Consider the following 11,604-nt stretch of genomic DNA (forward strand, 5'->3'; position numbering starts at 1 on the left):
GTTTGTCTAATTTCTCTGTTCAAAACTCGTCACACACTCTTTCGGTGGATCAATAGGTTTTCGTACTTTTAATAATAAGAGTAACAATATGTACTATTTAACCAAATAAAAAACATACATATTTTCAACAAAGCATATATGTAAAACTAAAAGAAGGGGGCTATAGTAAAACCATGACCAAATTATTTCATTTAGCATCTACTGATTGATTTTAAGAAAATACATCCCCGCGTACTAGATGTCACGTTGATATTACTAGTGTCACATGGTCTATATATAGCGAGAACTGTGTCCGGAACATAAATTATGGAAGAGAATGACAGAATTCTAAATGTCCACTAAACAATTGAATGCTGAAAATTTCATAAATGAAGAGAAATGCAAAGAAGGATTTGATTGCACATCTCAACAAAATCTCCTCATCCCAAAAAAATTCCATTTATCCTTCTTTACAAACTAGCTAACTCTTCCACAATCTATACATAATCTGGTTATTTCTAAAAGAACAAAGAAAAGTTAAATATTCTAGTGATCATGCTGAAGAACAGAACAGAACAGAAGAGCCAAGCTTATTTCTTTTGATAAATGGAGTTGAAATCTCAGTAGCAAGCCTTCTCCATGTGATTAAATTAGGCCTTTTTCCTGTATTAAATAGGTATAAAGATGGATGATGATCATCTGATTAGTGTGATTAATTTCATATGCTACTCAAGGATTCATCTAATAACTGCAAACATTCATGTGGATTAGCATAGAAATAATCTTCTTCCTTTGGCTTATCTGCTATCACTTCTCGTATCGTTGGACTCCCCATACGATCTGCATGAACTTCCTTCACTGTTGCAGAGAACTCATCCCAGCTTAATGATCCCTTGCTATATTCATCTATTAAACCAACTACTACCTTTCTGTCCAATGATATTGTCTTCTTGAATCCCAAGAATCTGGATTTCATTCAACCACAACAATGTAATCTCAGCTTCATCTTTTCAATTTTCTTAACAAAATCAATGCTAAAATTAAACATTTTTTAACTGTTTAGCATGTTAGAGCAAGAAATCCCTCAATTTGCAGATGATTCCTAATCAAACTGCAGCAGAATTGATACTTCCCCACACACAAAAAATATAGGTTTAGCACTTTAGGACATTGGTTCCGAAAATTGGTTCAAGGTTGATCATGAGTCTATTGCATTGGATCGAATTTGAAACCTAACTTAGTAGTTTAGGACATGTATTAATACTTATTATAAAAGTTGAAAAAGGCAAATGCATTACCTACGATGGCCTTCAACAACTTTAGCCATATTTCCATCGTATGTAGGAATGAATATGTCACCCTCTAAGGCGACAAGGTAATCGAGGGCCGCCATTTGGGAAGAATGGTTTTGGAAAAATTTCAAGTCTGATGGTCCCAGCAAAGTCTCTTTCCTAACCTGTTTCATGGTACATAAAATTACTTTCTCATTCATTGCTACAAGCAAAAGTAAAAGAGTGGCTGCTGTTCTATTACCAAATTAGGGAAGGTTGTTGCCAAAGTCTTCATTCTATGTTCTCCGCCATATATTTCTCCAGAAGCAATATATATTTGCACATTATGGTCAATACCTAAAGCACTTAGTACAAGAGCAATTTCTTCAGGTGTCAATGGACACAATCCTTCTTTCCTTTTCATGTTAGAATTTATAACTTTTTCCTTCCACCAGGGATAAGCATACCTAGTAACATTATGATCTATGCTAAGTCAATTATGTTCATATCAATATACTAGTACTAATCAAAGTAATAACGAGAAAATTACCGCATTCTTGTCAGCTCCTCGACCTCCTGAATGTTGCAACCTTGGGTGCAGCCAGAGAAAGCCAACATATCCATTTCATATCTGAGGTGAAGAACCAGAAAAGGGCCTTTCTCTCTTAAAATCCTGACAACCCTTCTACCCAATTCCTCTATCTGTGATGTAAACCTCAGAGCATTAAAATTTACACGGCAGCGCAACTTTTGAATTTGAAGTGGTAATCCATTATTGGCAAGGCGAGAATCAGTTTTATTCAAATGGACTACTTTGTATTTTTGCACCAGAGGAAGAATCTGTTGGCAAACACTTTACAAAATTAGTTGCATTAGTCCAAAGATACATCTCTCGAAGGTAGCATGAAAAGGATAGCAGTAGTGATACAATTACAGTGAACTAACCTGATGAAGATAGTAAGATATGTTTGACCAACTAATTGGTGCTAGTGAGGGGAACATTCCCAATTCCACTCGTCTTTTGATCCTAGGCGGTAACTCTTTCAAAACTCGGACCTCGTTTCTCAAGGATGTGATAAAATGATCAACATCAAATATGTCTTGGAACTCACTGCATAATCAAGAACGGAGCAGACAAATTGAGGACACTTCTGAAATTAAATTGGGGGCATTAGATGAAGTTTGATGAGAGTCTTGATTAAGATTAAGTAAGCATACCTGGGATCATTCCAAAATGAGGTTTTGTCCAACTCTGGAACAATAAGAGTTACATTTAGATATCTTGCAATAGAAACCATGTCACATATCTGCATCATTAGAAGTAACAATTAATCACAGATATTAACAGAAAACAATAAAAGAACACAGAATCAAAGCAACTTCAGTATAACTCACTGCTGCTCGCATTTGATTGAGTCCTCCATTGCAAGATACCATAAGATACCCATTATTCTTATAAACCCCTGCAAGCAGCAATACCAAATTAAAAATAGAACAAAACCAAACCAAAATTCATGACCCTTTCATCAGAAAAAGGGAATCAGAATATACTAATTCAACAAAGAGGTGATAAGAAGATAAAATGACACTAAACAATAATAAAGAGAGGCAGGGGGAAATTCTGGTAGCAGAAATCTTGAGTATGGAAATAATAAATAAACCTAAAATGAATTTCAAATTGTCAATAACTTTGTTCAATTCCAGCAAAAAATGAAAAAGCAAAATTGAGAACTCACTCTTTGGGGGAAGAACAAGTTTGGCAGGAAGAGACGATATCTCAACATCAGGATGATTAAAACAAGAAGGCCAACCCTTCAATAATCTAGGTCCCCAAAATTCACCTAATGCCATCAATTGAATCACACAAGTCCAGAGTAAAGCTGTGGTAAATGCCCTTAAAACCCAAAGCTTCATTGGAGACCTTGAAACCATTGAACTTTTCAAATTCTCAACCTTTCCATCACCCAAAAGCTTGACTTTCACCTCCCACTCTTTAACAGACTTCTCTGGCTTACACATTTTTAACATTTTTTTTCCCTCCCAAAATTAACAAATCCACTTCAACAAACACAGATTTAAGGAACACAACACCTCCCACTTGATTTGTTGTACCAAAAATTTAGTGCAGCTCTGAAAGGATTGATTAATTTAATAATGCTATCTCTACAAGAGACAAGTAGATTCTTTAAAACTTGAATAAGATAATCGAGAACACCTAGGGATTCTAAAAACCTTAATTGATTCAATAAATTTTGCAATTAAAATAATTCATATTCTCCATTAATTTAGTCCCCAAAAACACCTAATCCTGTAACCTTACACAGCTCCAAAACAATTACTTAAAGAATATCTAAGCGAAAATCAGGACTAATAAGCAAATCTTGACAAAAAGAACTCCCAGTTTGAGACTCGATTAATCTTGAAAAAGCTCAGAGTAAATATGAAACATATACAATCACTAGAATGCAATGGGTAAAACTTAAAGAAAACAATAGTAAGTTTGAAAAATTAAAGAAAGTAGTCCTATTTTTTCTTCCCGACGAGATTCCGGCGAGTTTCACCGGAAAAAAAACAGGGAGAGAGAGAGAAATGGGAGAGAGCCAACGTTTAAAGAAGTGAAGTTTAAGAAAGAGAGAGAGAGAGAGAGGTCCTGTAATTAAGGCGTGAGTGTTGTGTTGATTGTTAAATTATTTTACTTGACAAGTGAAAAGGTAGAAACTTTACCCTAATAAAAACGGTCCTTTTTATTTGATTTTAAATTTTTGTTATGATATTATCCTTTATTCTACAAAACTACAAATAATGAAATAACTTATTTATGCAATAATTTCATTCATATTTTAACCATTTCTTTTGTTTTTGTTTTTATTGTTTTTCTGTATACAGGTACACCGTACACACGCCCTGTTTGTTTTTTCAAATAAGTTTTCTAAACAATTTTTTTTTTGAATCATAAACAATTTTATTTTTAATTATGATAGAATAAGAGAATTAAAATTAGTTTAATTTCTCATTTTTTCAAAATATTTTTCCTATTTAAAATGAAAAGCTTCAGTAGGAATTGTAGTAGTACTTTGAGGGCACATCTGAGTTCTTTATTTGGGATTTCTCTGGAAGCAAGCGCTGGCAACTATCTTGGTCTACCGTCCCTGGTTGGGAGATGTAAATCAAAGGTCTTCCAATTCGTCACTGATAAAGTTCGTGCCATAATTACAAGCTAGAAATCAAACTGTTGTCTCACGCTGGTAAGGAGATACTACTTAAATCTATCATTCAGGGTCTTCCCTCCTATGCTATGAGTCTGTTTCTGCTTCCTAAAATGTTTTGTGCGGATTTAAAACGTATGATGAACTCGTTCTAGTGGGGCTCATCAAGCTCAGGTGGCAGAGACGTTCATTGAAAATCATAGGATAAGTTGTGCACACCGAAATGCGATGCGGGTCTCGGTTTCAAGAAATTAAGCCTATTCAATTTAGCCTTATTGTCAAAGCAAGGTTGGCGGCTCATCTCACATCCAGATTCTCTGGTCGCTCGAGCCTACAGGGCTCAATACTACCCCTCTTCATCCTTCCTTGCTGTTGATATCGAAAATAAGCCGAGTTCTATATGGCAGAGTTTGTTAGTTGCTCAGCCTGTACTGTCGGCGGGTTGCAGGAAAGTAGTAGGAACAGAAGCTTCGATAAACATATGGGAGGACCTTGGCTGGCTGGCCCGGTTAACCCGTATGTTGAAAGTGACCTTTTCACCGGCTTGGGCAGTTCAACAGTGGATAGTCTTCGATTGGACTCAGGGGAGTGGAATATAGATCTGATCAACGATATTTTTATCGACAGGGACGCTGCTCTAATCATAAATATGCCGTTTAGCTTAAGCACCATCCCGAATGCCTGGGAATGGTTCAGGGACCCTAAGGGGAAATTCTCTATCAAAAGCGTCTACAAATAGCTGTGGAAGGATCAAGTTAATGCTAGCAGCGACATACTTGTGTCTGATAGGTTCTGGACGAATATCTGGAGTTTGAAGGTTCCACCGAAGGTAAAAAATCTGGCTTGGAGGGCTTTGTCGAACTGTTTACCGATGTTGACTAAGTTGGCTAGGCGCAAGGTACAGGTCAGTCTTGAATGTCCAATGTGTTGTCAGGAAGAGGAGAGTGTTTTCCATGCACTGGTTTCGTGTCACAAAACGAATGCGGTGTGGAGCTTCTCCCCGTTCTCGTTGCTAAGTAGCCGTTGCTCTTCATTTCGCGATTTCTAGGAGGTAATATTTAGAGATTTTTCGAACCATGCGGAATCACCGCTATATGCTGTTGGTTTATATGGATAAACAAGAATAATCAAGTCTGACCTCGAAACAGTCCCTTTCGGCCATTGTATACGGGATGGCGTCGTCGTATCTAGCGAGATGGAAGGAAGCACAGGTTCGGGTCGGAACGCCTGTGACTGCTGTTCCGTCTGCTAGGCCAAAGTGGCAGCGCCCCCTGCACGGGTTTGTAAAACTTAACGTTGAGGGAACTATTTTTCAGGGAGATGGTTTTGCTGGTTTCAGCTTTGTGTTAAGGGACTCCGATGGCTTATTTCTGGCAGTGGGAAATGGAGCAATTCAATGCCGTCTTGATTTGTTTCTAGTGGAGGTTATCTCGTGCAGAGAAGCATTGAGCTGGCTCAAGGACTCGGGGTGGCAAAATGTTATGATCGAAACGGACTCTCGATTGCTAGTGTATGCTCTACAGCGAGAAACTGGCTGCAGTTCGGCTCTTGGTTTAATTATTGAAGATTGCAAATCCCTATTACAAGAATTTTTAACGCATCTATTTCTTTCATTTATAGATCAGCAAACTCCGCTGCTCATTTTGTGGCTAGAACAGTTGTATCTGCTTCTGTTAGGGAGGTCTGGTTATCTGTGCCACCTCCGTGTATTTGTTCTGCTCTTTTTTCTGATCAATAAATTTCTATTTCAGTTTCAAAAAAAATAAAAAATAAAAATGAAAAGCTATTTTTCTTTGTTGTTAATAAAAAAATATTATTAAAAACAAATTACTATTAAGATTTTATTAATTGTTATTGAACAAGGATTTTGTTATTGTTGTTGTTTTTTTAAAGGATTTGGTATGGATTTAATTAATCTGACCAGCTCGAAATGGAACGGGTTAAACTCATCTTAAGAGATGGAGGATTAAGGTTTTAGCTTCCTATGAATAGGCTTAACCCTAATCACAACACAACACTTCTAACTCTCTGTTAGCCAAATTCTCTCTCTCTCTCTTATTCTTCATCTTCGCTTTAGTCTGTAGATTATTCAGTCTTCCTCGGCTGACGCTGTGTGGTTACCTATTACCGGTGGTATAACGTGGTGCTAATATCCGCTTCCGCTACTCTGAGAGATCTACCGGTTCTGCTATTCAATAAGGTACGCCCGAACCCGTATATCTCAAATGGATTAATTTCCGTTAATCCCTTCAAATTCAAATATATATATATATATATATATATATATATATATATATATTTACCTACACTATTTTTGCAACTAAAAAATAATAAAATTTATTCTTAAATAATATATAATTTTAATCAAATACATAAATCTCGTTTGGTAAAAAGACATTTGAGGTAAAATTGGAGGTTTTGAACATTTTTAGAGGTTTTGATTATCAAATCTGTGTTTGGTGAAGAGAAGTTTGAAAGAACTTCTAATTTTTGAAAAATCTAGTTTTATGAAAATTTTCAACTAGATTATTGATCCATCTCTTTTAAATGATATTTTATCATTAGCTACACTTTTTGCTCAAACAAATATCGTTTTGTTACTTTGCTAAAAACATTAATAACATGATAAATATATTCATCTAGCTACATTTTAGTGGTAAATATCAATTAATAAATCTAAATTTACTATTATATATTTGTTTTTGAAGAATACTATTTTATTTTTTAAGATTATATTTTTATTCAAAATTATATGAATTAAAATTAACAATTAAACTAATTAAGGTTGACTTGAATGATTAAGGACCTCAAGTCGCTTAAACTAGATCTCGAGTTTAAGTCCCAGCGTATGCCAAAAACTTTAATTGGGAGATGATTCACCTAAAGAGTATCTGATGAGCCTCGACCTGAGAAATTTGATACACTATCAAAAAAAATTAATAATTAAATTAATGAATTTATTGGAAACTTTGAGAAGAATATAAAAATATTAGATTTTTATTTTAGTAAAATGTTAAATTATAAATTAATTAGAAAATGTATTATATAATATCCAATATACTATTAGCAATATGAGTTTAAAGTTTTTGATCCAACATTTAAGATCACGGGTGAATATCTCATTTTTATAACAAGACTCGGTCAGACCATGTTTGGCTTTCGAATGAAATGTTTGTATCAAACCATTCATCTTGATTGATTTAGTACAACCGGGATACAAAGGCATGTCTCCATCATGTACGAAATGCATAAATTCATCTAACTCTACTAAGCACCCATCTTCTTCTAAATTTGTTCCTAAGTCATGGTTCATTTTAACTGTTTCAGAACCCTCACTTATATAATTTGAGTCTGCAACACTAGATGTGCCATATCCAATTTGTATAAGTTTTCATAATTCCATTACAGATTACATGATCCTTAATGAATTCAAATACTACCACCTCTGATGTTACAACATTTGACGCAAAGATAAAAAATATAGCCAAAATTCGGAGAATTATCAGATGCAAACTTCAGAAACTCTTGTAAGCCTGTCCTAAACTGTAGTGATCTCCTGTCAGCCGCCATCCATGATGTATCCATCTTGAACAAACACAAATCTATAATCAGTTGTATTCTAACTAATTACTAACGATGAATATTCCACTACATATGACTAACTATATGGACAATGACATCCTTACATATCAGCAATAAATATAGATTAGAAAGACAAAAGGTATATAAACAATCAATAAAAACGTATACATTAACAAACAAATAAACAACAAACAAATAAACAACAAACAAAAAATAAACAAATTCTTATCATAACAGATCTCCAAGAATATAAACCCAGTGTCGAAACATCAAATACACATTACAAATAAATAGAGTTATGATGATAGAAAAACTTTTGGAGATGACCTAGATATTGACCTCATGGCTGCGATTCCTTCACCGGTGGACGGCGACTCGCCGGCCATTGCTCACCTCTTTGATCGAAAAGCCTTTGCCATTTTCTCCTCAAATGCTATCGAAGCTAATAAGAAATCTCTGCCCTCCAAGCCTTCTATCTCGTTTGCGGATGCCGTCAAAGGGTCCATCTCCTCCACTGCGGTTCCGGCACCATCCCCTCCGCTGATTTCGAAGGAAGGAGGCTTCCGTGCAGTTCGTATCCCTCAGGAAATATATGAGGAACGAATAAAGTCAGTTCAGTTCTCAGTGATTGGAAGGGTCTCACTGAACAAAGGAGATCGTCCCTGGCGACATGCCGTGCTCAAGCAAAAATTGAACAGAGTTTGGGATCGTAATCTTGACTGGCAGCTTATATCCCTTGGGAAGGGTTTCTATCAAATTATCATGCCTAATGAAAACGCAATTCAGGCTATTTGGGGTCTTGGTGCTATAGCTTTGAAACCTGGCATCATCAGATTCTCGCCCTGGAGTCCGGACTTCAATCCTGACCTTCACAAGAATTCCTCTGCTCAGGTATGGGTCCGTTTCTACAACTTGCCCTGGGAGTTTTGGGACACAAGGATCCTTGCTAGCATTGCCAGAGCTGTAGGAGTTCCTATTCGTTTTGATCAAAATACGGTTAGTGGGGAATTTGGGCACTATACTAGAGTCTTAGTTGATGTAGACCTATCCAACGAGATTCAAACAGAGATCCAGATAGACACAAAGGATAGTAAACAGTGGGTTTATGTTGAGTACGAGAATCTCCCCATGATCTGTGGTACCTGCTCCTCCATTGGCCACTCATCTTCACTGTGTCGTCGTAATGCTGATCCAGTAAAGCATAGAGTCACGAAGGATAGGAAGCAGGAGAAGGCCAATGAAAGATGGCGTAAAGCCCCCTCGTTGACCCCTGGGGAGGACCAGATTGAGAAGGAGGGTAAAATGGCACCTAGTGAGGATGATAACAATGGCAAAAACCAGTTGCAAGTGGTTATTCACAGCCCTGTGCAGAATGTCCGCGGGGAGTGTGCTGAGCAACCTGTTAGCAAATCTACTGCTGCGGAAGATAGCAGTCGTTCGGACGAAGATGAAGGGGAAAGGGAGATGGCCACCCAGAAGCAAATCGAGGTAAACTTCCTGGCTGAATCTCTTGAATGGGATCAACATCTTTTCAGAACTAAAAATAAAGGTATCTGTAATGATACTGGCTATGCGGCGGAAGGAAGTGACTGGATCACCACCAGGAAAAAATCAAAAGCTAAATCAGTCGATTCCCGGATGAGAGGAAGGGCTCGATTGTCCGCCAAATATACATGATCTGTCTGTACTGGAATTGTAGGGGGATCCTAAACACGGGTACCCAGAGAGCTCTAAAGCTTCTTTGCAGAACTAATCATCCAGATTTAGTCTGTTTATCGGAGCCTTTAATTGACTTTGATAGAACTTCTGTGTTCTTTTGGAACTCTATTGGTCTCCAATTCCTTTTCAGTAATGACAACAATTCCTTGTGGTTATTTTGCAAGATTGGCTCCACCAATTGCTGCCACCCAGTCTTAATACATGAGCAGCACATTTCTGTTAGGTTCAGCTTCAATTCGCAGGTTTACCTCATTTCCTGTGTGTATGGAAACAACAACGATGTAAGGCACTGTTTGCTCTGGGAATCAGTACTGGGTCTAGGAAGCAACGAAAAGAGGATGGTGCTTGGAGATTTTAACGCAATTAGAGGGGCGCACGAAAAAACAGGTAGGCCACCTTCTCAAACAAGCTGCAGGGAGTTTCGTGAATTCATAAGCATGGGAAATTTGACAGAAGTGGAGAGCTCGGGCTTGCAGTTTACATGGACGAATGGTAGATTTGGGGATGCTCACGTGGAGTGTAAATTGGATCGTGCTCTGGTTAATGAGGCGTTCATTGATTGTTGGGATAGGATCCAGTGTTCCGTTCTCCCCCGGAATAAATCTGATCACAGCCCGATTCTTGTTTCTTGCGCCAATGGGACTGCACGCAAGGGCAGATTCAGGTTTCTATCTATGTGGACGACCCATGATTATTTGCACAAATTAGTTTCTGATCATTGGTCTTCTTGCTCGCTATCCCTTCCACCTGCTCAGCTGCTATGCCAGAAGCTAAAGTCTCTTAGACCAAAACTCCGTGCGTGGAATCTTGAGGTGTTCGGGAGGGTTGAAAACAACATTAGAGATGCTATGAGAAAACTGAATGAAGTTCAGAATGAGATCTCCAGACATGGTCTAGATGATGACAGCGCTGCTATTGAACTGGCTGCTCAGCGCGATCTTGATCTGTAGCTGTTCAGACAAGAAATGCTCCTCAGGGATAAAAGTAGGGAGAAATGGCTGGCTGCGGGTGATCGTAACTCCACATTCTTTCAACGGTCAGCTAAAATTAGAAAGGTACATGCTTCTCTGAACAGTCTTTTTATTGACAATACCATTGTGAGTGATGAGACGGTGTTGGCTCAGCATGCTGTCGATTATTATGAGTCACTGTTTACTGGGAGCATACGGCATGTTAATTATGAAGCTATTAGCACGGTGATTCCAAGGATGGTGTCGGATACTGACAATGAATATCTCACCAGAATGTCGTGCGATTCGGAGATCAGAGATGCGGTTTTCGGCATGAATAGGGACAGTTCCCCAGGGCCGGATGGGTTTAGAGGGGCGTTTTATCAGTATTGTTGCGATATTGTTGGCCCGGATGTGTGCAGAATGGTTGCCAGTTTTTTTGATTCTGGATATATGCTTCCTGGTCTGAACTCTAGCATCATTTCGCTCATTCCAAAAGTTGAAGGTGTTGAAACACCTTTCCACAAGATTTTGATTTGACAAAATCATCCATGATTAAGAGGCAATTAAATTTAGATGCTTTGATTTAATTGTACTAATATGTTTGTTAAATGTTGAGTGCAAAAATATATAAAGTAAAGACAGGACAAAAGTCAGCACGAACGAAGCTGAGTAGAACAGAACTCAGCATGACAGAATAGAAGCTGAGTGGAGTTAAAATTCAGAAACAAATCGAAGCTGACTAAAGTTGAAGACTTCTTCAGGATCGGTTAAACAAAACGGAGCTGACCTTGAAGGAACTCAGCATGAACGTTGAACATTCAAAAAGAACAAACGGAGCTGAGTAACAGTCAGGACAGCATGAAGGATTCGTTCACTAAAAGACAAAGTCTGCCA

The 11,604-nt window shown here is 37.6% G+C and overlaps 1 protein-coding gene across 1 annotated transcript; it reads right to left on the minus strand.

Annotated features, from left to right (window-relative positions):
- Positions 1 to 322: 322 nt before the first annotated feature.
- Positions 323 to 3,908, minus strand: LOC136207991 (rhamnogalacturonan I rhamnosyltransferase 1-like). The gene is made up of 8 exons (XM_065998851.1): positions 2,987 to 3,908; positions 2,646 to 2,713; positions 2,469 to 2,557; positions 2,196 to 2,361; positions 1,801 to 2,090; positions 1,513 to 1,717; positions 1,278 to 1,435; positions 323 to 944 (listed from the first exon to the last, which is right to left on the minus strand). The coding sequence occupies exons 1-8, from the start codon at positions 3,276 to 3,278 to the stop codon at positions 698 to 700; spliced, it is 1,515 nt and encodes a 504-aa protein (XP_065854923.1). The 5' UTR covers positions 3,279 to 3,908; the 3' UTR covers positions 323 to 697.
- Between the last annotated feature and the right edge of the window lie 7,696 nt (positions 3,909 to 11,604).

The sequence above is a fragment of the Euphorbia lathyris genome, chromosome 1, assembly GCF_963576675.1.
Source record: "Euphorbia lathyris chromosome 1, ddEupLath1.1, whole genome shotgun sequence".
NCBI lineage: Eukaryota > Viridiplantae > Streptophyta > Magnoliopsida > Malpighiales > Euphorbiaceae > Euphorbia > Euphorbia lathyris.

Coding starts and splice junctions, on each gene's coding strand:
- LOC136207991 (XM_065998851.1), bottom strand. CDS start 3,278: ATGTTAAAAATGTGTAAGCCAGAGAAGTCTGTTAAAGAGTGGGAGGTG. Junction 2,558..2,645: donor TCAATCAAATGCGAGCAGCA/GTGAGTTATACT, acceptor CTAATGATGCAG/ATATGTGACATGGTTTCTAT. Junction 2,091..2,195: donor TATCTTACTATCTTCATCAG/GTTAGTTCACTG, acceptor GTTTGCCAACAG/ATTCTTCCTCTGGTGCAAAA.